This window comes from Serinus canaria, chromosome 15, assembly GCF_022539315.1.
Source record: "Serinus canaria isolate serCan28SL12 chromosome 15, serCan2020, whole genome shotgun sequence".
Classification (NCBI taxonomy): domain Eukaryota; kingdom Metazoa; phylum Chordata; class Aves; order Passeriformes; family Fringillidae; genus Serinus; species Serinus canaria.
Window position 1 is genome coordinate 286,221 of NC_066329.1, and position 26,036 is coordinate 312,256.

Consider the following 26,036-nt stretch of genomic DNA (forward strand, 5'->3'; position numbering starts at 1 on the left):
TTTATGAAAAATCCTTTTCTCAGGATTTTTCCCCTCCTGGGAAGCTGAGAGGCCTCAGGAACAAACTGTAAACAATTCTTATCTGCTGCTGTGGAATGCAACAGGGCAAATCTCTGATTGGCCCCGTCAAGCTGTTTCCAATTAAGAGCCAATGACAGTTCACCTGTCCAGCCGGTCTCGGTCTGGGAGAAGACCTTTGTTATTCATTCCTTTTCTATTCTTAGCTTAGCCTTGTAGTGAAATCCTTCTCTCTATTCTTTTAGTATAGTTTTTACATATTATATAGCATATAATAATAAATCAAGCCTTCTGATACATGGAGTCAACTTTGTCGTCTCTTCCTTCATCCTGGGACCCCTGTGAACGAGGTAACAGGAGAGGTCCTGGGAGGTTGACAGGCTGAAGGATGGTGGATTGGGACTCCCAGGTCCCCATGGCTGCTGTACCTGCAAGGTGGATGAAATGGGGGAGATGCATCATCTGCACGACCCCAGGCTGCACTTCCAAGTGGAAGAGGGATCTGGTGGGCACCTGGTCAGCCTTGCTCAGGTGCCTGTTTCAGGTGTATCTGTAGATGATGGTCCATGCTGACCTCTTACCAAAACTGGGGCCTGTGATGGAGCACTGGATGTCACCTGTACCAGGGAGATGGCTCTCAGGTAGGAGGGGTGACTAGCTTCTGGAAGGGGCTCCTGCTTGGACTGATAGCTCTTATCAGGTGAGGTACCTCAGAAAGTGTTAGGTTATCTCTGGAAGATATGCTTCTGGAAGATCCTGCAACTCACATGTGAGGCAGAGTGGAAATTTACCAGGGTAGAAATCCATTTTGATTTAGGTGAAATGTACATCTTTGAGTTAAGTCTGTAGCTTGCTGTTTAGTCTGACTGCTTGCTCTCTTGAAGGGCCTGTGCTTGGAAGGACTGCTTCAGCCGAAGGAAAAGACATAACGGGGGAGGAGGGGGGCAGACAGAGCAGGGCAACCTGACCCAGGAGTTCCTTCTGAAGAATTAGTGGCAAGTGTCACTGAAATCAGTGGAATGAATATATATGAACCTATTGTGAAATTGCATGCATATGTATTTGAGAGGGAGATAAAAAGAGACCTGAAGTTCCCAGAAGTACACATGTCATTTTAGGGGAAGGATTCCCACATGCGTCCAGCGCTGTAATAAACATACCAGCTTCACAACTTTCACAAAAGTTGTGGAGTTTTGTTTATCTCTGCAAAACACATGTAGCCAGTTTGGGTCTGAATAGGGTGTTTTGCACTGGGTGCCTCTTGCAAGGGTTTGCTGGGATTTACAGAGAAGCACTACACAGCTTGGCATCGAAGATCAGAGCCTTGTGAACATCACTGACATCAGTGAAAAAATCCTTGACTGGCACTTCCTGTACCCTGAGACCTGAAACAAGCACTGGCCATGCCTGAGGCTCACCATCTCTTTAATACAGAGCTCTGTGTGCAGGCATATGACCCACTTGGGCCAGTGCCACTAGAGGGAAGGCATTGGTTCATTCCTGCATCCCCTTGGCAGGAGAAGTACTGGGATGGCCATGCAGAAGAGTTCCTGGAGCTGTGTTTCACCCACTGATTTTTGGGTTATATTTCGCTATTGGAAGTTCCAGATGGGGAAGTTTCTGTTTCCCAAGAGAGCTGTTTCCCAAAATGTTGTTGGTTGCTCACTTTTGGTTTTTTTTGAGTAAAGCCTGTGTTGATTCCACTCTGCCTGGGTGTTGCAGGGAGGAAAGTGGCCACAGGCAGTAGAAATATTTAGTGAGAACAAATCAGGGATGAGAGCAAGTGGAATTTGCCTTTCCAGGAACTTAAAAAATGGTACAATGTGTGCTGAGTTAGTGCAGTGAAAGTGATGAGACTCATCTGGAAAAAGAAGAATTCTTGTGACTAACAAGTTCTTAAGGCACATCTGACCCTGCAGATGACAGCCAGAATCAGTTCCAGGTTGCCTGCTCTGTGTCTGGGTGTGACAGTGCCTTGCCAGGACCAGCAAAGGCCTGTTCTGCTGGGGGCAGGAGGAGAAGCCTGAGAACAAGAGCAGCATCCCCAGCACTAAATGTGGTTCTGGCCCTGCTCCTTGCTCCTGCAAGATGGAATCAGGCTGGCATAGGCACTGAGCCTGCCTAGCCCACCATCAGGGTCTGCCCCTCTCCTGGGATGGAGGGCAGCTCCTGCCAGCTAATGTGGTGCTGCTGCGGTAGTGTGTAGTGCTGGGCCCCCACCCACAGTGACGGTGTGCTGCAGTCCTGCCTTGCCCCAGCCCTGCAGTGCTCCTTCCTCAGGCACCTTAGCTTCAGGTGAGACCTTCACTCTCTGCTCCTCGAGAAGCATCTGTCAGAGGTGTGTGAGGGCTGCTCACCATCTCCTCAGTCTGTGTCCTGAACAACAGGGAGACATTGTCCTTTATGCCTCATATTTGTGAGAAGAAGCCATCCTCCAGTAATCTTCACCCAGCCTTCCTGATCCCATTAGCTGCACAAGTCTCTTGTATACTCTCCTGTGTGCTGTGACTTCCAACTCCTCCCCATGACCCTGCAGCTCACCGGGCTGTCAGTGAGGACCAGGGCATGACCTGACCTGATGATTCCTTATCTTCTCACACCTCCCTGGGCACACACAGCCACAGCCACCTGGCTCCTTCCCTCCTACCCATTCTCCTGGCCAGTGTGCCTCTCCAGGAACCACCCTGATCTGCACCCACTCCCCCTCGCCCCTTTGGACAAATCTTCACTCACCCCAGCCCACCCTGCACTTACATGTTGGTATACTGCACAAAAAGCAGCTGGAGGTGATTTCACAGTGCTGCAGGGTCAGGTCATTCTCCATCAGCCTGCTGTTGTAGTGCAGCATTCCTGTTTGGGGACCTGGGAGGAGCCCAGTGCTTGGAGTTCCTGCACAGAGACACCAGCACTGCAGATGTTCTGTTCTGCAAAGTCCTGATGAAAACGCAGAACTGGCTGGGGCTGTCAGCCGTGGTCTGCTGCTGTGCCATGGCACCTGTCCCAGCCATCCCAGAAGATCCAAGGCTCTGGCTCTGTCTCTTCCTAAGAAACTGAAAGTGCCAGGTGATGTTAGGGCTGGTCCTCACTCAAAGTGCCTTCATGTCCCAGCTGAGCACTCCTTCTCCTGCCCATGGCCCTGCCTGCACCTGCTCCCTCCCCAGGGATGCCACATTGGCACAGCCTCTCTCCCTTGTTCTCTTTATGCTTCTGCCCCACCCGACTCCTCTTCCAGGACTTCCCTTCCAGGGGAATACAGGGCAGGACTGCGCAGTCAAGGGCAGAAGTTTTCTTGTAAGGAAACATTGAAGCAGAGGCTTCAATCCAGCCTGAAAAGCAGGTCTGGGAATGCTGGAGGCTCCATCACTGACTTATGGGGTCTTGTCAGCACCTGCCCATCACCCTGTTCTCTAAATCTCCCCAGGCTGCATGGGACACCCCTGCCCTTGTCCCTGCTGCTGTGGCATGATGGGCTGTTAATTCTGGGGTGGTGGGAGGTGAAGGGCTGCAGGTTGTTATCCCTTGAGACCTGCAGAGAAGGCAGAGAGCTGAGGGTTTGCAGCACAGTGGGCAGCTGCCTGGCACTGCTGGCACAGCCCTGTCAGCCCCACAGCAAGGAACCCATGTCCCACTTGGGGCAGACCCACAAACTGGGCCCCAGAGCACCCATTGCCACCACCAAGCATCACGGGGTGACTGGGTCAGCTCAGGAGCTGGGAAGGGCCTAGTGGGGCAGGACCTACTGGTGACATTTCAGTGACCAACACAGCAGTGCAGGCAGTGCTCAGTGAGGGAGTGGTGTCAGGGTAATGGAGCCAGTGCTAGGAGCCCAAGAAACAACAATCACAGAGGCATGCACTACCCAGTAGCTCTGTGAGGTTTCTGGGGAAGGAAGGACCTCTAGCCATCCATCCCTCTGGGCTCCTGCCCGATCACCCCACTGCAAGCAGAGCTGCATCTCTTGCTGTTCCTGGGGCAGCGCAGTCCCATGGTACTGCTTGTGTCTCACAAGCAGTCCCATCCCTGGTGTGATGTCCTCGAATGCATAAGGTGCAGCAAAACAACCCCAAATATTGTCCACTTGTGGCACCAGCTAAATATAGAACCACAGACTGGTTTGAGTTGGAAGGGATTTTTAAAGGTCATCTAGTCCACCTCCCTGCCATTGGCAGGGACACTTTCCACTATCCCATTTTACTCCAAGCCCTATCCTACCCAGCCTTGGACACTTCCAGGGATGGGGCAACCACGGCTTCTCTAGGCAACCTGTGCCAGAGCCCCACCACCCTAACAGGGAAGAATTTCTTTCCAAAATCCAATTTAAATCAACCCTCCTTCATCTTAAAGCATGGCCACCCACAGCTTGCTGCCAGGATAATTCCCTGCAAACCCATTTACTGTCTCCTTCCAAGGCTCAGTCCTTGCTGTTTGCTTGCATAGTAACAGTTTTTCCTACCACAGGTCAAAAATACTGCGTGCCAGGTAGGGTAATTGAGGTCTGCTAGGGGTCCCTCTGCCAGCAATACCACATCCCGTGGAGCTCGGCACCACGCCCCAGGGAGGCACAGCACCACCTGCAGGGATGCTCCTCAGCTGCCTGCAGACACTGGACATGGGATCATTTTTCCTGCCTTAGAATTGAGGCAGCTCCATGAGGACCTACTGTCGATCTCCCAAGGCTCTGGAAGCACATGGGTCCCTGGAGCTTCTACACTGGAATGCTTCATCCTTGGGTAGTTTCTTTTTTACCAGCAGTGAGAACTTCAGATGAACAGCCCAGTTAAGCCACTCATCACATTCAGAGCAGGGAACTGAAGCTGGATATTGCAGTGCAGTGATCTGCCTGGAAAGTCTCGGGAGTTGTATATTTGGGGTGTAAGAGAGCAGCGACCGGAGACGAAACTGGGGGTGGGAGAGAAAACCTTCCTTTGTACCCGGGGTGATCTCAAAAGTCATCCACTGAAAATAACAGATTTGGGGCATGCGAAAGAAAAAGGCACAGAGAGATGCTGACACTGCTAGATGACATGATGGAGACGGAGTTTTCTGGGGAGAAGAAAGGTTCCAGGCAGGAGGAAGCGGAGGGTGGTGCAGATCTTTGTCTTCGGGGGGGGGGGGTGGTGGGGCGGGGCGGAAGAGACGTGAATCCAGAACAAAAATGTAAAAGCAAGTGACCTGGGAAGCGTCGGGCCGGGGTGTTTCAGGTGGGCAGGAATAGCCCCGGCAGTGGCAGCCCCGTGAGACCGAGCAGAACCAACTGCCCCGTGTGCCCGGGACCAGCGGGGTGACCCCCCCCCCCCCCGCCACGCGTGTACCGAGAGCGCGCAGGGCCGACGGGGACCTCCCGCTCCGCACCCGCGGCGGGGGCGTGTTCCGCGCTCTGCCCCGCCCCGGGACTGGCCGCGCTCCTCCCGCCGCGCTGGCACCGCCGCTGCTGCCCAGGTAAGTGCGGGGGGCGGCGGGGACCCGTCCCGGGAAGATGTGAAGCGAGGAGAGCTCTCAGTGCAGGGCCGCTGTCCAGGACCGCACCGCACCTTCGGCCGGGGGTAGCGGTCGGTGGGGCCGCCACTACCCCCAGGAGCAGGGGCAGGCGGGTACGGGGATTACCGGAGCTGCCGGCAGGGCCGGGGTCGGAGCCGAGGGCAGGCGGTGCGGGAGCGCCGCATGTCTCCGCATCTCTTCTGAGATGCAGCAAATGCCCAGGAAATCAAAGCAGCATAAAAATGGGTCTCGGAGAAAAGCTGCGTTTGTCCTGAACGGGGTTTAGGTCCCTGTGTCATGTCCTCCCGCCAGCGTGTTCTCCAAGTTTGTTTCCTCCTGACCAGGTGGGACCATGATCTTGCCTGGACAGGGGTGAATGTCTTTAAGCTGAAGAAAGGTAGATAAGATTAAATATTAGGAAGAAATTTTCCACTGTGAGGCAATGGCACAGCAGCCCAGAGAAGCTGTGGCTGCTCCATCCCTGGAAGTGTCCAAGGCCAGGCTGGACAGGGCTTGGAGCTACCTGGGATAGTGGAAGGTGTCCCTGCCCGCGGCAAGGGGCGTGGAAAGAGATGAGCTTTAAGGTTCCTTTTAACCCAAGCCATTCCATGATCCTTGTGTGTTTCTTCCAACTCATGACATTCTATGGTTCCATGAACTGCATAGTCTCCTTTGAATGGGAACATCTGAGTGTGATGAATGGAGCTGGACTGTGGTGCTATACTGTAGCTGTTAATCGTGGAAAATATTGCCAGGATAAACTCCTTCTGCCCTGCTCCAGCTCCTGTCAGGAACGCAGATTGCTTTTGTGCAATGAGTACCTGGCAGTGACAGCACAGCAGGGGCTTGGCTGCCTGTGGTGGAGCAAATGAGAATTAAAGATCTTTCATGTTGTGAAATGATTTGATTTTTGCATCTATCACTCTTCATCTGGGGAGAATTTCCAACACTTATGATTTTTATTGGCAGATCTTTACGATCTGAACCAAGTACCATGATTAATGATTTCCAGTCTAGCTCACAGAGGTGTGTGGAGGGGTGGCAGTGATAGTGCTGCCGAATGAGCCTTTAACCTCGAGCTGGTAAATTGCTGAAGCAGCAGCCAGAACACAATCCTGCCTTGATTGTGTTCTGACACAGCGTTCCTGCTGCACTTCTTTGGGAGCCACGGGGTACATTGAACGGCAGCTTTGTAGCTCTCTGTGCTGCTGCTGACACATACTCCTGGTGACAAGGTGAAGAGCACCAGGGGACGTCACTCCCTGCCCGCATCCCTCCCTGCCTATGCTGAGACGGGGCTGCACTGCCCATTGGGACCCTGAGCTGCTCTTGCCCTTTTGCAGCGTGACTTTTGCTTCTGTTTTTTGGGACCATTTGAAAGGAGATCACCCAGCAAAGCTGCTTTATCCGGGTGGGTGTAAAACAAATCTTGGACCCCACCAGGAACTGGCTGGAGAGATAAAGCTTTGGCAGGAAGGTTATACTGAGGGGGCTGGGCAAACAAGGTGGAGGATAGAACGGGAGGCAAAGGAGGGGTCCAGTGCTGCTCTGGGGATGTCAGAGTTACTGTGGATCAGCAGCTAGGGGACCCTGAAGCAGAAGCCAGGCAGCAGAATTGGGACGGGTATGGAAATGGCAGAAAAGTGGAAATGGGAGGGTTAGGCAGAGGGAAGGGAAAGCTAGCTGGAGAGCTATCAAGGGGGAAGAAAGGGGTGAAAAGCTAGAGAGGTAAAGAGGAGATTGGGGTACCAGGGAGACAAGAAAATGGCGTTCCTGTGTGCCAGCCCCCTTGATTTTGGCTCATCTGGTCCACGGGCAGAGGGTGGGCAGCAGTGCATTGCATGTCTGCACAGTGTTACCATGTTCTGTGTACAGCATCTTCGAGGTGGAGGGACAAGAAGCAGTGACATGAACACAGGGGTGGTCCCCCAGTTGGGCACCCCATTCTGAAAGGCTGATCTGCTGGTCAGGGAACCACAGCTAGGGGTTGTGGGACCCTTTTTTCATCTTTTGTAGTGTGATTCCTGACAAAAATGGTAACTTCAGGATGGAGACCATCTGTTTTCATCCTCATATTATTTTAAAGATACAAGCTCTCCCTGCCCTAAAAACATCATCCCCTGTCACGCTGTCTTCTGTGTGACTTGATTCTCTTCCCCCTGTTTCCTTTTCTCTTGGCAGTCAAGCCCTGTGCCCCTCCCTGGGGTCAGAGCAGGGCTGCTGCGGGTTGTGTTGATAACACAGAGTGCACAGCATGGTCCATGGGGTGGGGTAGAGCCTTGGGCTCCCCAGTGCTCCAATCATATCTGGGCTGTGTTCAGAGTCCTGTGTCCTGTGGAGAGAGCTGCTTTTTTTGGCAGCAAGTCTGGCTTGCCCTGGAGACAGGGCAGTTTGATTTTGCTGAGCCAGACCTTGCTGGGAAACATGGGGGTTCCTCACTGACATCAGGGGCTGTGGCACCCAGGGTGTTGCAGCAGGTGGAGGATGGACCTCAGGGTGAGCAGAGAGGGGAGCTGCAGGCAACTTAGGGTGTCAGAAGGACTTTGTGCCAGTGGCTGCTGTGGTTTTTTGGGGAGTTGATCTCTACAGGGTGGTGAAGACAGCAGGAAGGTGCCTGTGGTCTGTGGAACACTGGTAGTGTGACTGTGCTCAGACAAGAGCTGGAGCCCGAATACTGTTTCACCATCACTCTGCACCATGGGGTGTGTGGTGTGTTCACTGTAGGGTCTGTGCTGGCTCCTGCTCTGACAGGCTTTGTGAAGACGGACTGGGCCTCTGCCACACCAGTGGAGAATGGCTGATTTTGGGGAGGGAAAGAGGTAAGCTGTAGGAGAGTGCTGGTGCAGCTCTGGGCTGAAGCCTGGTCCCTGGCAGGACCACTAGGGCCCGGAGGATACTGGAGCAGAGGCGGGAACTGCAGGACTTTTGGGATCCACCTTATATATTTTTATTAATGTCCTCTGCCCACAAATGAGCTGAAACTGTCTGAGGAGTTGGAGGTGGAAAGCATCACTGGTGGCTGGAGTTGCACCACTGAACACAGATGAAGGAGGAGTGAGCATGAGACTGTGCATGGTGGCACTAATGTGAAACAAGAGTGGGCCTTCAGGATATGATGGAGAAGGACAGTCTGGGTGTACTCATCAAGGACAGGGGGATGTGGAGTCACCACTCTCAAGTCTTTCTAATACTGGCACAGGTATGGAAGAACCTGGTGAGGGTGGTGGCTTAGTTCTGACTAAACACTGTGGGAGTCAAACTAGAGCAAATCCCCAGAAAAGTGAGAGAAATGGGCAGTCCTTGTAAGAGCACACCATGACTTGAGCCTGGTGCGTGGGGGCTGGTGATGTGCCAGGGGTGTGTGGTAGGTCAGGGTGGGTACGTGTCTGGCTGGAATGGAGCTACAGAGGGTGAAGGTGGCGTTGAGGGATGGGGTCCCTGTTAGGTGCCACTGTGTGTGGTGAGAAGCTAGATGGGAAAGAATGCTCAGGGTTCTGCTGATGTTCAGGACCAGGTAGACCAGAGTCCTTGTGTCCGGGGACTAGAGGACTTGGGACAGACTATGCTTTGTGGGATAGGCTGGAGAGGCTGTGGTGGGATCTGTGCTGCACTTTGCTTGTAGGGTGTGACCAAAACAGGTCTGCTGCTGGGACTGCTCCATGGCTCATGCTGGCCTTGTGTTAAAGGTGATATTTTGCATGTATGGAGAATTGGCAGCACTGTAGTGGATAGGGTATGGTTTGGGATCAGGGCTTGTTTTTTCACACAGAAGAGACCAGAGTCAGAGCCAGCTCTTCCCTGCAAGCATGGATGGTAACACCAGATGCTCTGAGGCTCCAGCTGACCCCTCCTTTTTTGTTCCTGCTTGGGGGATGTGGAACCAGCTTGCAGAGCTGGATGTGAGTGGCTGGAACGGGCACATGGTACCCTTCACTCTGCAGAGCAGACAAGCAAGTTTCCAGATGTTGAGCTCAGTCCTTAAAGAGAGCAGAAAAGAAATTACTTGACCTGGACCCTTTAGAGACGTCCATGAAGGATGTCTCAATAAGAAAATGCTGAGCTCTTCAATTAGCTGTAACATCATTCTGAGTCCAAAAATTACCTGCGGGAACCGGGATAAAGCTCCTGAAGGACAAAGTTCTTGGGGCAGAAATAAGCAAATGTTTGCAGACAACAGAACCCAGATTTAATAAAAAGAAAATTTTATTCAATGCAGGAGCAGTTAAAAACCAGCAGCTCCTGTTCAGTGCAGAGCTGTTGGACATTGCCTTAGAAGACCTATGCTACAAGTGACTGAAAGCTGGGAAAACAAAGCTTCCATGGGAAGGAGGTAGAGAAATCACACACACAGCTGGACTCCTGGCCCTGTCACAGCAGGGAATCCCTGGCCAGAAACAGCCCTGAGGAGCCTGGCAAAGGGCAATGTTTAGAGCTGCAGAGGAGCTCAAAAGCTCCCTGGCACTTGTGCCGATCTCCAAGGGAGACCCTTCCTGACCCCAAACTGGCAATGAGCTGTTACCTGAGCATGTGAGCAACCCCTGTGCCTGATCCCTGCGGCTGTCATTGCTCCAGGGCACAGCGCAGCTGCCTAACCCCTTTCCTTCCTCTACTGGAGGCACCTCAGGGGGGCTCAGCACCACAAAATACTCCAGAAGTGGGGTATCTTGGGAGTAAAAATTAATTTCCAATCCCACCAGGAGATCATTAGTGCTCCAAAGTGTTAAGGAAATGAAATATTTCAACATCTCCTTTTGTTCCCATTTTTAATGAGTGCTGCATCTGGCAAATGTGTGGATGGGTCGGTCTGTGGTGGTCTCCAGATGCCAGGAATGGATTTTCTTGTTCTTTGTATACCATTGAATCTTTCCCACTGATACCTATCTAAAAAGGTCTTCCACCTTTGAGGACCCCCAGATGTCCTTAAGGATGTTTGTGGGTCCTGTCATGACTAGTGTTGGGTTCATTCTCCAAAGCTTAAGGCAGAATTAGGAATCGATCCAGGCTGGTATGTCACCCTCCTCACAGCTGGAATTGGGTCAGATGACCACTAGAGACATCTTCCAGCCTAAATTCTTCCATGATCATGGGCAGAAGATGCAGAGCAAGAGGTGCCATGCTGATGGGAGATGAATACCATCATAGTCATGACTACAGCTGCTTTGGGGCTGCCATGTTAATGCTCCCTGCATTAAAAGCTACTGAGAGGTGTAATGTCTCTTTGATTAGCCCTTTGATCCCACTCTCTTTGAGAAACAGGTACCCCAGGGCTCACAGTGCCTACCTCTCCTTTGTGGTTTTCATTACTTCTCCAGTATGGAGGAGTTCTCCCTTGACCTTGGGGAAGCTCTCCTCCTCATCCTGACAGAATGTCTTTGGCAGATATCTCTTGTTGACCTCTGCTTTGAGATCCTGGTGTGTGTCTGATAAGAGACCTTCCTCATCCTAACTTGTGTGGATCTTGGTTTTCCATGGACCTGTGGCCCTTCTCCTGCAGACTGGTGATGTCAGTGAAGAGACAGAAGTCATCTCCTTGGGAATAGAGCAGGTCCCAGATGTCCCACTTGTTCACTGAATTCCAGTGGTTCTTCAGAAACCTCTTCAAAGGTCTTCTGGGTGCTCTGTCAGGTTGCCCCCAGCTTTCCTCTAGATCCTGCTGCAGAGCACTGCAAAGGAAGCAGAGAGCTCACCTGGGTGGTGAAGACAAAAGTCCTTGGAGTCTGGTTTGCTGGACTCATGGCAGAGATCGTTCAGGTGTTTCCAGCTGTGGGAGGAAGCCAGTCCAAGCAGTAGTGCCTGGACATCAAGAGAGGAGAAAGGTTGGCTGAGCACCTGATCCTGAGCTCTCTGGGAGAATAGAGGTCGGATGCTGGTGATGGCAGGATGAGAGCACCCACTGTTGTCTGGTTTCCTTGGAATGATGGGCGTGTTCCTGAGCTTTGGGAACCTGAACTATGTCCCAGCAGATCTAGGGCTAGCTTGGGTTGGTCCCAAGAGGAGGACAGGGCAGCGGAGGAGATGCAGCTGTGGGAGGACCAGGACTGTGCAAAGCCTGGAGGATCTGGGATTGTAAGACCCAGGGGCAGAGATGTTTCTAATTCCAGCAGCCATATCCAGGATCCTCAGGAGCTGGCACCTGCTCTAGCATCTTTGTCTCCTGTGTGCTTCAGCCCCTGGGCGGTGTCCCTTCTCTGAGAGCATGTGGTGAGTTGTCGCCAAGCCCCTGCCTTCTCTGGCAGACCCTGCTAGCCCCTGGTGCCAGGAGATCACATTGGTTGTCTTCTTGATGACACTGGGAGGTACCATGTTATTGAGGAGAGGAAACTTAGGTCCAGGGCTTGAGAGGAGGGGACAGAAAGATGGGGAGGGGACCAAGAGCTGCCTTGAGAGGTGGAGAAACCCCTTCTATGTTTCCCGGGGACCAGGTGAGGTGACTTGTGCTGGGCAAGTGAGAAGGGAATGAGAAGCAGCCCTCTCACCTCTTCTTCCTCTGGTGGCACCCAGGGCTGATGTCATCAAGGCAATGGGGATCAGGGTGATGTCCACAAAAAGGTGAGTGTGCAGCCAGAAGCTCAGTGAGAGGGTCTAGAGGAGCCTGGTGAGGGCACAGGTGCAGCTGGTGTCCATGTGCACCAGGCCCCCCTCACAGAGCAGATGAATCACAGCCGAGGGACTCGGTCAACAGTGGCACAAGTGTGTCTCTGCTCAGTGTTCCACAGAGGTCTCCAGCTGGAGCAAGCTGGGATGGCAGACTGACATCTCTGGGAAATGTCCATGTCACAGGGCATGGCCTGGTGCTCATATCTCTGCCAGATTTCTAGGCAGGCGATGCAGGATTACTTACAGCAGCAGGACAGATGCTGACAGATGCTGCAGCTGGATGGGAGGGACCTGGGTTACAGGTAAGGAAATGAAACTGGGGCAATAAACACAAACTGATGCTCAGGGGAAAAACATTTTTTATACCTATGGTGTACTAATACACCTATATAGTTATATAGTTGCCGCATTAGCTCTTGGAAAGGATTTTGGAGTCACAGCAGAGCACTAGATTAAAACAGGAGCCTAGGGCACTGCAGAGAGCAGAAGCACAGTGCTAATAATAGCTCTGCCAGCACTGCACTGCTCAGAAGTGGTGCAGGCTCTGGATTCTGCTCTGAGCCCAGCAGGAAGTGTGGGCTGGAGTGTCCCTGCCTTCCTGCCCTGCTCCTGCCTGCTTGTGGCAGATGAGTGCTGTTGGCCGTGTTTGCTCAGTGAACACTGAGCTGGGCCAGTTGGGCTGTCTGGTCTGATATCCCTGACTTGCACTGAAGCTTGATGTTGCCATATTTTACATATTTTGCTGCTGTGCAGGGGAAGTGGTCATGCTCAGTAGCACTAGACTGTTTCCCATGTTTCTCCTGTTAGATAATTTTTCCAGTTTTTCCTGTTGGGGAGCAGGTTGGTGTCTCTGGCTGTATGCTCGGGCAGTGCTCTCTGTGGATGATGGAGTTCTGCAGACAGCCTGGTGTAGGGGCCGATTCCTCATTCACACTAGAGTTTTTAGGGATGGGACTAGTATGTTCCTCAGTACCACAACAGTTACCTTGTATTTTGGTAGCCCACTCCTTGCCCTCTCTGAGCAGATGCTGAAGGTGTTCCTGTTCAGCTGTGTGTCACAGAGTGTTGTTTTGTTCAGGGAACAGATGATGAACTGGTTTACTGAGCATGGACACCTTGTTCAGGTCAGTCTGTCACCCTTCAGGACCTAGCAAGGTTTTACAGGTGATCCCGTGTTCCACTACCTTGTGTTGTATATGGGGTTATTTCCTTCTCCTAACAGAGCTTATGGCTTTGGCCATGAATCCTGCAGGATGCAGCTCCAGATCGGTGCCTCTGGATGCCACTAACAGTGACATGGCCCTATTGTGTCACCTCAGTTGGTCTGACAGGGGAGGCTGGTGCCTTTCTGCAACCATCTGAGTCTCAGGTGATTCTGAAGCATCTCCATGTGCTTGCTGGGACTGAGGCTGGGAGCAGCCAGGTGGCTTCTCCTCTGATGTCATCAGTTGAAATCCTACCAAGAACCATTTTGGTTTTGCCTGGGGAACTCTAGGAGTGAAGAAGGGACACCTCTGATAGCAAACACTTCCCTCTGACCCATTTTGGGAGGTGCAGGTGTCTCAGTGCTTTGGAAAGGCTGGAGGTACCATCAGTGGAGAAATTAGGAGATGTGAAGTGGGCTTGAGGGGATGGCTGCAGATTGTCATTGTTAAGGTCCAAACAAAGCTAAGGCATCTTGGATGAATGGGTGACATTCTGACATTCAGGAACTCTGGCATCCCCCCAAGTCCTTGTTAAAACCAGTCAGACCAGCTAGAAACCAGTCCCACATCAGCATCTCTGGGAGGGTTGGAGAAGTTGGAGTGATTCTCTGGTGAGGCATTTTTGGGAGCTACCCTTCTGCCATCCAACCCACCACCTGTCCATGGGTCCCTGCTGTAGTCCCCCATATGTGCAGCATCCCAAGGGAATGCTGCAATGGTGCCAGGACACTGCTTGCCTAGGGCATGATCCTATCTTGTTGCCACAGTATCCAGTTCTGCTGCAGGAAGTCCACTGCAAAGAGCTGATCTGGGTTAGTGGGGACTTGGTTTGCTCCTGAGGCACCAGTGGCAGTATTTTATTATATACACTAAATTGTTGTCCTGTATCACTGATACATCAGTGACCGAAGACTCGGTTTGCCTGATACAAAGCCATTTTCTCTTTCTTTCTGCGGGTTCTGGTAAAGGGCTCTGCAGCAGCTACTGCATGTGACATCCCCATTCTGTTTTCCCCCACTTACTCCCAAATCTTCCTCTGCATTTATGCACCTTCTGACATGGTAACTTTTTTTTGCATTTGCTCTTGTATAAACTGTCATGCTACTTTCCTGGGATGCTCTTGGAAGAGCTCTTCCCTCTGCCTTTAATAATCCTTCTTTGCAGAGTATCAAATAGCACATGCCTGCTTTGCACCATGGGCAAGGCACCAGGCTTGTGTTCCTCTGTAGCTCGGGTTGCTTATTCATCATAATCCAGGCTCTGCAGCTGCTTCTGCAACACAGCTGGGGCTTAGCAGAGATGATGCTATGCATGGAAGAGGAGTCGGAAGTTGTGTTTTGGAGGGATATAGCTGAAAACAGAGGGATACATCCTGATATTTTGAGTTGATGTTTAAGCTAAGGAAAGAAGGTGCTTGGTATCTCTCTCCTGGCACTTCTCTAATTTCTTCTCATTGTGAAGAACTCGGGGCATTTTATAAGATAACAGAAAAAACTACTTTGCCTGTCTCAAAATATAATTCAGAAATTGTATTTATCTTCCTGCCCAAATCAGAGGGCTTTTTGAAAGATGTATGGCAGAACCATAGTAAATCAGCTAAGTTCAGGACTGAGTAAAACAAATGAAATATGCTATTTTATTGCCAGTGTGTTGGATGACTCTTTGCTGTTTTCAGTCATGGAATGGAATTGGAAAGGTTTATCTAAGTTCTTAGTCTGTACCAAATCTTAGAGCGCCTCAAGTCAAAGCTAATAAGAGAAACACGACTTGACTTTAAAAATTAAAAAAAAAAAATCAATAGTGTAAAAAATATGAGGTTGATGCAAATGGTCTGATAGCAAAACCCCTTTCTCTAAATAATTACTTGTTCCTAAGCCAATGGCATTTCTACAGGAATGAGTATAACTGGCACAAGGGAATTTGCAGGACTGTGCAATAGAATAGACTTATTTTTTTCAGTCTCCTAATAATAATACAAAAACCCTAACTGAAATGTATTTATGGTTCAGTCATTGTATTTGTGCTGCGACCTGTGTGCTTAGAGCTTTAATTCCCAAAGGGAGGGCTTTGGGAAGTTATTAAAGTCTGGCCATAAATGATATGAAGGTTTTTGTAATTAACTTTGATCACTGAATTTATAAACTTCATAATTGAATTTGGCGGTGTCTCCCAGCACGGTGACCCCCGCAGGTCGCTGTCCCCATGTCCCTGGGGTCACCGGGGTGCCCACAGCGTGTGTCCGCAGTGCTGCCGGCAGCTGTGGGCACAGGCGGCAGCGCTATCACAGGTTAGCTTCCCCTCCTCGCTGCCTTCCGGCCGTGCCAGCTCTCACGGAGCTTTTCTGCCCAACGCAGGTGGGGATCGCCGCGGGAGCCGGGACACCTCCTGTACCATGCAAGGATGTGCCCGCGCCCTCGCTGACTTGCCCGCCCCCGCCCCCGCTGCCTGTCCCGCCCGGCACCATGGGAGGATGCTTCTCCAAGCCCAAACCAGGTGACTGCCCTCTGCGCCGGGCCCCCATCCCACTGTCCCCGTCGGAGAAGTAGGTCAGCGGTGGACGCTGGCCGGGGGAATGTTAATGCTCGGCTCCTGCAGGGAGGATTACTGGACTCTTAATCCCCCCCAAATTCCTCAGTGCTCTTACTCACAGGCAGGGAGCTGTGGGGGGTTGCAGCAGTGCCAGGGGGTGGTAGGTGGGTGGGAGGAGAGCTCACCCTGTACCACGAGGGAGGCATCTCTGCCTCATCACGCTGCCTTGCTCTTCACCACCCACCTGCTTCTACCTTTCTGCCAGATCTGAAGCAGAGTTTCCCCCCTCGTCCCCCAGTGTAGGTTTGGGTAACAGCTATCCCATCATAGACACATGGGGCTCCAGCACCTTCCTTCTGCCACAGTTTTGTCATTCTGGCATGCTGGCTAGCCCTTATTTATTTCCCTGTGGGAAGGGAATGACCTGGGAAGGAGCAGACCAGGTCCTGGAGCTGCTCTGCTTTTGGGATTTTATTTTTGTGGTAAAGCTTGTTCATCTGTACCATCTGTACTGCTTTTGGTGGGGAAAGCAGCTGTACATGCCTGAACATCAAGGATTCTCCCCTTGCCTGGCACATTCCTTTCATGGCTGGGGTGGCTGGGCTCCCTGCTCTCTACAGTTTGGGGAAGGTTGTGTGTATGTGCAAGGGGCAGGGGTGGTGCCACCTGCAGGCAAACTGACTGGTTGAGGGGGGCCTGGTGTGGAAGTGTCAATGCTCAGCCTTGTCCTGAGCAGGCTGGGCATGAGCAGGCACTGTGTGATCGATCACCCATACTCACACCCCTGGCAGCACCTACATGGCCCTGGCACAGGGTCCCAGGGAGCGATGGTAGGTCCTGTCAGTGTTCCCGAAGCTGCCATGGAGGAGTGCTCCCAGCTCCCACCCTGCAGCTTGTTTTGGCCACCTCAGACGGAGCTTAGGGTGACCTTGTCCTTGTTACTTGCTTGTGTCACAGGGCAAGGGGAATCAAAGAATGATGATGATTATCAGACCGGTCATCATCCCTTTGTAGCCTTTGTGGGTGGAAAGATGTCTTTTGGGGACCTTTCCTTGGCAATTTGTCTTCACTGTCTGAGGCAGGAGGGATTTCAGGTTGAAGGACTAAATGGGTCAGAAGGGCAGTAGAAGTTGTGCCTCACTGAATATCCATGGAGTGAGGTCCCTGCCTTAATGGAAGGCACAATGAGAAAATAAAGGTGCCTTTCTGCTCTTTACCTGTACTGTGATTATGTTATGGGTCACCACCAAGGTAATATGGCACTGGACACTCTGACCTGTAAGTCTTCTCTGTGAAAGCCCTGTTTATATGTTTCTTTAAAATGTTTGAGAAGTAAAAACACATCCAGGAATAAATGCCTTTGTTGACTAAACTTGTGATAAACTCTGCTATGAGCTCCACTGAATTTTGTATCCTGTCAGCAAAAGTGTGTAATCTTGGATCAGTGCTGGAACACCAATGCTCAGTTTTCCTTAGCTGCAGGTTTTTGCAGCTAAGGCAGAGAGAGAACTGTATTTGCATAGCAGGGCCAAATGCCTGAAAATGGCACCCTGCAATGCACCTCCATCCCTCAGCTCTGGTTTGGATTAGCATCTTCAAAGGCTTTGCACAAGCCTTCCGCAGCCCCTGGGTAGCTCACCACTGGCTGCAGGGCTTCATCCCTGGCTTATAAAACCTGCAAATGCAAGGAGGTAAACAGAGGCATTTGAGGATACTGATTGTTCTAGCAAAGGGTTTCACTGATGTTTCATGTGGGAATTGTACAGTATTAGAGCTGAGTACGGGACTATTCCTTGTCTGAATAAGAAGCAGGGACAGAATAGAGCTATTTTTTCCCTCAGTGCTGTTTTCACATGAAGGGAATATTTCAGATGCAGCCTGAAGTGGACAGAATTGATTCAGGCACTTTTTCAAGGTGTACATAAGATCTTTATCTGCTCCACCTCCTTCATTACAAGAGAGACCCTCAGTCGCCCTGAGAACCCTCGGGATAACTTTGGCACTGTGCACATGCCACCTTTTTGATGGGCAGATGAGTGATACAAGGGCTCTGGGGAGTGGAGTCCCTAAATAACTGTGCTGACTGTACTGTCACCCAGCCGTGAGGTCTGGCTGCTGCTGCAGTGCCCATCCCGGATATTTCAGTGTTTAATTAAGAGCTCATGTTCAAACAGTGAAGTAATCTGCTATTATCTCCAGTGCTGCAGTCCCGTGATGCCAGATCCGCTTCTGAAGGCCTAGTTCTCAATCTCTGCATAACTCTCTCCTCGGGTTTGTTTGTCTCTGGTGTGTGATGCATTGGGGATGAGCTGCCCAGCTGGCAGCCTGCGTGGTATCCCAGCACCCACTCCCACAGCACAGCCAGATCAGGATAATGGGTGTCAGGAATCATCATATGCCAGCTCTGTGTGAGCTGCAGCAGCTCTGTCTTTGCCCTGCGTATTGGGAGAGTGGCTTCAAAACCTATAAATTTTGATTCTTCTTCTTCTGCTGGGCTCAGTGTTTGATGGCAGGGCAGTCATTTCCCAGCACATTGGGTGTCTTGGGTGGGCTTCACCCTTGCATGGAGGATGCATTTAGCAGGGAATGTGCTCCCTGCATACTGCTTAACACTGCTGGAGGGTGCTGGAGGGGGTGCCATTGGCTGTGTGACCTCTGAGCTTGTCTCAGAGCTTGTCCCCAGCCTTGCTTGGTAAGTTCTACCTTCAAGTTTTGGATCGTAGCATTTGCTGACAGAGCATCTGGAGAGGGAGAGCAGAGCTAGGCACATTTGACATGGTGGTTTTGTCATTGGCTCTGTCATTTTTAACAGAATGATAGAATCATGGAAGAGTTTGGGCTGGATAGGTCTGTAGAGACAAAGTAGTTTCAACCTCCTGCTGTGGGCAAGGACACCTTCCACAAGACCATGTTGCTCCAAGCCCTGTCCAGCATGGCCTTGGAAGGAGGGGAGAAGTGGTCCATAGGAATGGTTTGGAATCTCTTTGAGACCACCTGAAGTCACTGTCATTGGGGCTTGCAGTTGAGGTGAGGTGGGCAAGCCCAGGGAATGCCTGGTGAGTGCAGCTCTGGCATGTCCCATGGTGGTGGATTTACTCTGTGCTGGCTTTGGGAAAATAAACCCTGCTGGGGTAAACTGAGATTTCTGGCTGTGCCTCCTGGACCCCCTCCAGCATCATCCCTTGATGCATTTCTGGTTTCCACTGCTCCCAAAGCTGTTGGCACCATACAGCCAGCAGCAGATTGTTCCTTACCCTCAGTGCTCCTTTGCCCTGTGCCTGCAGCCCTGAATTGGCACACCCTGAGGCATTGCAGGGTTTTAGGGCTGGGGAAGGCAGACACACTGCTCTCCTCTTGCCAGCTCAGCTCTTCCATCCTCTACAGCTAAGCATCATCATCTTATTCAGACTCCCCTTGGCTCAAGTCAGCTCTTGGCTCATGTCGATTCTCTTCTCCCATATTAGCTCAGTATTTTCCTGTTTTCTAGTATTTTAAGTATCGGGTACCTGGAGGTACAACCTTTCAATGGCCTGATATCCATAATATAAATTTAGCCTCCAGAAGGGCTCTGAGCCATACTGGGAACTGAGTCCTGTGATAAAGAAGTATTGGGACATCCAATTGCCCTAATTTTTTAAAAATAATGCCTGTGACCCTGCACTGCAGCCCAGCCACCTGCCAGCACTCTGCTTTGGGATCAATGTCAAGAGTTCCAGTCTCACGTCTAAAGTACCTCTCCAAGAGCAAGCAGAGACTTTGACTAGTCCCACCAGGCTGTGAATAGTGATGGAGAAGGAATAAATTTACAGGAGATGTAATTGGATATTAAGGATTGACTACTTGGGTGAATGACATCAAGGCAAAGCACAAGAACATCATGGCCATGAAAGAAAAACAACACCTGAGCCAACAGTGATAAATGGTGTTGGGACATGGTTCCTGATTGTATGTAAAGGATGCCAGTGGTGCTCGACCTAAAGGCTGAAAACCTGTGAGAAAAAAAAATGGATCAAAATTTATAGTCCTGTCAAGAGCCTGTATTTTAAATGATTCTGTGACTTTGAGAAGCTGACTCAGGATTTTCGAGTAGTGAGAACTTGCAGTGCTGAGGTATATGTGGATATATGATATGAGCACTTGCTAATGCTCAGCTAGTTTCCCTGCTTTTTTCTATATTCTTATAAACTATTTCCAGCCCTGGTGTTCTGGTTCTTCATCTATGTAAGTGTGTATCTATAGAGATGTCTTAAAAATGTGCATGAACTTATACACCTACACACACATATGTATGTGTATAAGTGATGTTGGTGGCAGGGCAAGCAGGCACACCTCTGTCTCTTTCTGTCATCTATATCTATACCTATACATATACACATCTCTATTTATATTTTTATCTATATCATCTATATCTATACCTTTATGCCCATACCTATGTATCAATATCCATATTTATATCCATATTCCTGAGGAGCTGACTACTGTCTAGATTTGTAGTAACATGCCTAAAACTTTCCAAACAGTTTGCTTTAAGGTCCAGACCCTCTTCTAGCAGTTATAGGATATGACTGTCAAAGAGATGGAGCGCAATGGCCCTAGCCCCATTGTACCAATAGGATTTGGTATTAAATTAAACTTGGGTTTATAAATATTTCATTTAAATGTCATTTTCCCTGATGGCAACTAAGCCAGTTTGCTGGATCAGCTCAGGTGCTGCTTAGTCCTGGATTCCTGGAGGGATCATCCCTCAGGAATGCAGGTTTCAGGCCAGAGGGATACCCCATGAGGGGCTGAGAGGCATGAGAAGGAGGAGGAGATGAGGGTAAAAAGGGTTGCTGAGAGGAAAGTGGGATATGTCCCTCACAGAGGCAAGCAGTGAAGTGTGGGGCCCGAAATAGGAGAGGGAAGATTTTACAACTCTTTTTTTCCTCTGGACATTAGTGCAGCAGTGTCGGTGGGTCCCAGGTGGGGATGGCTGAGTGCCAGAGACTTGCTGCTTCCTGCATATGTTTTTCTAACTGAGGAAGAAGGGAAAAGCTCAGAGCTACATTTTCATCTTCATCCCTGCAGGTTCATTTGGCTGTGAATCAGTGGGCACTCCATATGCTCACCTGACCCAAATATGCTCTGGAAAACAAAGTCCTGAGGCATCAGCCAAGTGAGAGATGGGAGTTGTTCCCTGCAGGTGAATTCACTGATATCCCTGTCCCCCTCGCCATTAGGGCTCAGAGCCACCAGCTTTGCCCAACCTTTGTCTCATCCTGCAACATGGTCTGGCTCTGCAATCTGGCCGCAAGGATGCACCGACACATTTTCTGCAGATTGACTGTGAAATCAAATGACATCAGCTTCCTGTTTCTTGGGCCAAAAGTATTTCATTGGGACTGGCATAAATGGGTATTCATTATATTTTCAAACTCTGTCCTGGAAAAGCCATGTCTGCTTCTCCCAGTTCCCTAGGAAAGAGGTGCTTATGGGGAGCAGCTTCTTCACTGGGTACCTGCAGCAGCCAGGCTGCTTCTCTAGAGCTCCAGGAACAGATTTGCTCATAGCAATGTGGGGTTTTTAATTTATGGTGCAGGGCCTATTCATTTGCATTAATTCCTGCAGCTGCAAGAGCACAGCAGAAGTTGATGTTTTCTGTTGGTTCATCATTCATACACAGAAAATCACTTTCCTGCATCTATCTGTCACTACCCTTGGTGAATCCTGCCCAGGTGAGCACAAGGATTTGGCACTTTGGCAGAAAGCCATGCATCCCTTGCCTTGCTGAGCAGGCACAAGCAGCAGAAATGTGCAGGACTCCTGAGACAGCTGCCTGCCTCCAGGGCCTGAATGGCCATGGCCACTTGCCTTTCTCTCTTCCAAAATGAATGACCTTCTCCCTGACTTGTGCTTCCATTGTTATCTCAATATTCTTACAATAAAAGTTTTGGGACAACAGATGAGGCTGGGAAGACCCAGCATCCCTGTCATTCACAAGCCTTGCTGAATGGCTTGGTTTTTACCCTTCCTCTGCCTTTTCTTACCTGTTTAATTTGGGAACTTCAACTTTTATCTTCTACAACGGATTTTCCTGGTCATGACATTTATAAGATGGGGGAAGCACAATGATTTCCCATGTACTTGAGTCACTTCACCAGTCTCTGTCACTTTCCCCTGGTTTGCTATAGAACTTCCTGGCATTTATTATTATATTAATGACCTTAGCTTGATGAAGCCCCTGGGAGATAAAGTGATGTTTTCCACTTTGTGATGTGAGAGCTCATCAGTGGCTTCTGATGCTGCTGTGACCAGCTTGCCCAGCCCGGGCATGGAGTGGAACATAGGGGTGTAGCTGGGTGGGCCTGTGGCAGGGGATGGGTGAACACTGCCATCAGGGAGCTCATATTAACACAGACTGACAGAATGATTTGGGCTGCAGGAGGTTTTGAAGCTCATCCAGTTCCACCCCTTGCCATAAGCTGGTCCACTGTCCCAGGTTGTTCCAAGGAACAAAGAAGGAATGATAGAACAGCGAACAGCAGCAAAACCTCTGGCTTCATTTTAACAAAGGTTTTGGGTTATTCCTGCAGTTGAAGTGAAAATTGAAGTTGTGATACCTGAGAAGGAGAGAAGTAAGGAGGAGATGTCACCCAATGGGAAAGCCAGCCCTCTGATCTACAAAGTCAATGGGACTGCCTGTCACTACCACCTTGAGGAGCATTCAATTGCCAGCAACCCCTACCACAACCCAAAGGATGTGGTAGAAGCATCTGTGTGCCACGTAAAGGACCTGGAGAATGGACAGTAAGTGCCCAAAGTTTTTGCAGATAAAACTTGAGAAACCTTCTAACCTAATCTGAATGCCCTGTCTTGTTCTTTAGGTTTGTTGGAGATGATAATTTAACTTAGTAAGCTTTTTTTAATCTTAAAAAATTACATCATGGACAAGTGACAACTGTTTTTACCACAAGGTCTTCTGTTTCCTGCATGATCTGCACTGGGACTTGTCTCAGAAAGAGGTGATCTGTAGCAGAATTTCTCAGAAGGCTCTGCTCAACTTGTGTTAACCAACCTAGACATTTTTCAATAAATGTATAGCCTTAGTGACTTTACACAACAGCAGGAGAAGCACATGGGTGGAGCTGATGGGGCAGGTCATGTGCTCCATCCTGTCTGCAGTGCCTGTCTCTTTCACTAAGGATGTAGACTTTCAGATCTTTTGCAAATGACAACACACTTCAGCTGGGCACAGGACTGATTTAATATTCTGAAGTCTAAAGAGTGCCTGTCCACTGTGCTTTACAGGTGCCACTTTTCTGGGGTAGAAGTGTAGGTTCCATTGACATCTCAGAAGGCTCCATCTGTATGTAAAAGAAAATAGTTTGGAATAGCTTTTGTTGCAGTGAGGGAGCAATGTAAGGTGTGTGGGACACAGCAGGAATCTGACAGCTGTTTGCTTTAAACTGAAGTGTTGCCTGTGATAGTATCCAAGAACAATCCATGTACTATGGGCTACTTTGTGCTAAACTTAAGGGGTTTCATGGGCCATAAATTCATTTTCTTAGGTAAGTTCATCCAGGAATAAATGGGATTTTCTTCATTGCAATGGGAATTTATGTATTAAACCATTCTGCAAAAGGATGCACTGGACTCAGTTGGAGTCTTTTCTGGATTCCGTGGATTAAATCTTCACATGATGTGCAGCAGTTGAGGTTGCTTGGCTTGTATCCTGGTTCCCACCAGGACAAGGCTAATTTTTGCAGTAGCCAGGAGGTGCATGGCCAGGATCCAGAGGTTATTCTATACAACCTCATCTCATTGCCGGGGCAGGGAAAGAGAGTCTCCTGTGGGAAGAAGTGGTTCCTTCTGCTTGAGTAATGGTGGGGGACAGAGTGTGGTGCACAGGATGCTGGGGTAATGCTGGTTCCAAGGCCCAGGAAGTGGGGTGGTGAGCTCTGCGCTCTGGGTGAGCAATTTGGCATGTGACTAGCTCTGTCTTTTGTACACTTGTATTTTTAATATTCTTGCTCTTACTGTTGGTTTTCTTCTCTCATTGCTGATCCCAGTAAATTGTTAGCTTTGTTACCTTTGTCTTTTGTGACTCCAGTTCTCCTCCAGCCACCCACAGGTGGGGTGGGAGGGAGGGAGGGAGGGAGAGAGGGAGGGTGAACAGCAGCATGGTTTTGGTGGGAGCACTAAATTGGGGAATTCCATTCCTGAAGCACAGCAGCCTTATTTAATGCCCAGCATGGGATGGGAAGGCTTGAGGTATCAACAGATCTGCCCAGAGAGGGTTGGAAACAAAATTTGACCTAAGCATTTCTTGTATTGGGTGCAGAGCAACTGGCTGCAACATTGCTTGGTCTGTTCACGTGGGCATGGTACCTCAACCTGTCTGTATTTTCATATATACTCTCTGTGCCCAGCCCAGTGCTCCTTTTGAGAGCAGGGTGAGGGATCAGGATCATTCTGTTGGTGCACTGTGGGATATTGGTTTATGACATGATAACACAAAGGACAATGAGAGCCATTTGGGATGTGTATTCTGTGTTCATCTCCTGCCTTGTCCTTGGGTGCTGCCTCTGAGACTCCATTAATAATCATAGTCAGTTTCTGGGGACCACAGGGGACAAAGATTTTTCCCAGGTTTCACCTTTTCTTCCTTCAAGCCTGTGACAACAGCTTTTGAGGGTTTTGAATTTCCCTTGTATGTTAAGGAAAGCCTGTTCTTGTTGCTAAGTCTTCCAGGTCTCCTCAGTGCAGTCCATACCATGTTTAGAGTTACAAAAGAGATTTTTAGGAAGGTCTTTTAAAGATCTGACCCAGGGGTGGATAGTCAAGAGTGGCATGTAATGTGACAGAAACAGGACTGTTCTGCTCCAGTGGTTTGGAAGTTCAGGCCTGAACAACTTCAAGATCCCAATAAAGTGGGAGAATATTTGAAAGAAAAATGCTGTGGCAATTCCAGAGAGGTGCAAAGTTATGCAATGTGTTGGGCCCTGGCTACTATTTATCAGACAGTGTTCCATACTAGACAGCACTCTCAGGGAGAGAAGGAGCAAGGAAGAGCAAGAGGCACCATGGGTACTCCAACTGCAGCTGAAGCACAGGGATGGCTCATGATGGGAGCACTCACCCCTCTATGGAAGAAGACATCCAAGGCAAAATCCATCCACTTAGTGAGGGATGAAGAAGAAGCAGGGCCCTCACAACAGAGGAAGAGGCAGGGCCAGAGACAATCACCCAATCCCTGTCCCTGAGTGAGTTGTGGGATATCCAAAAAGACTTCAGCTGCCAGTCAGGAGAGCCCCAGGCGACCTGACTGCTCCAGTGCTGGGATACTGCGGCCCACGATATGGAACTAGGTGGTAGTGAAGCCAAGGAGCTGGGATCCCTGTCCTGGGATGTAAGCACTGACAAGGTGTTGGGGGTTAGGATGTTTTAGGGTTTTTTTTCCCCCCACAGAAGTTGATAGGAAACAAGAACGACTGGGTAAAGGAAGTGACCAAGCTTGGGGAGGAAGACATCTGGCTCAACGCCTCCTATCTGAGGTATCTGGTTGGGCTGCTAAAAGATGGAGCTTTAAGAGGTGGGACAGTTTCAAGGTCTCTCCCCCTCTCTCTCTCTCTGCTTGGAGAGGTTGGAGCTGCTGCTTGTGGTAGGGAATTCGCTGCCACCGCTGCCCAACCCAGTCCTGCTTCTTCTACTGTGGGGTTAGCCTTTTGATTGGGATATCAGGCACTGAACTGGGACCTTATTAACCTTATTACCTCACTAAAAAAAGGGTTTTCACCATCTGCTCGAAAGCCAGGCTGCCACAGCCCCACCCTCACCATTCTTTTGCCACTGCTCGGAGTTTTCACTGCACCGTAGCCCTGCACCCCCGCCCTGCCGGGACGCCCCACTGTTCCAGCTACAGCTGTTCACTACATCTTGCCTGCTCCCTGGGGATGTTTTTGCTCATTCCTGCCATTCAGCTTGCTCTCCCAGAGTCCTGCCAGGGCCCCGGGAGCGGCCACCCCTTTCTCTGCCCCTTCCTGTCACAGCCCGGCCGCCAGCACCGCCGCTCCCCGAGCCCGCGCCACAGCGCCCCCTGCAGGCGTGGGGGAATCGTCGCCCCCGCCCGGTCCGGAGCCAGCAACGCCCCTGCCGGCTGTGCCCGGGACTGCACCAAAGGGGAAAAGGCTGCGGCCGAGGGAGGCTGGCACTGGGGCTCTGGCTCTGCTT

At 50.3% G+C, this 26,036-nt stretch overlaps 1 protein-coding gene across 1 annotated transcript in view; it reads left to right on the plus strand.

The window, feature by feature from the left end:
- The first annotated feature begins 5,042 nt into the window (after positions 1 to 5,042).
- The window catches only part of AIFM3 (apoptosis inducing factor mitochondria associated 3), a 53,893-nt gene continuing 32,899 nt past the window's right edge, over positions 5,043 to 26,036 (plus strand). The window contains exons 1-3 of the mRNA XM_050980722.1: positions 5,043 to 5,100; positions 5,335 to 5,457; positions 22,400 to 22,613. Coding sequence (XP_050836679.1) covers positions 5,043 to 5,100; positions 5,335 to 5,457; positions 22,400 to 22,613 — 395 coding nt within the window. The remainder of the gene's footprint in view (positions 5,101 to 5,334; positions 5,458 to 22,399; positions 22,614 to 26,036) is intronic.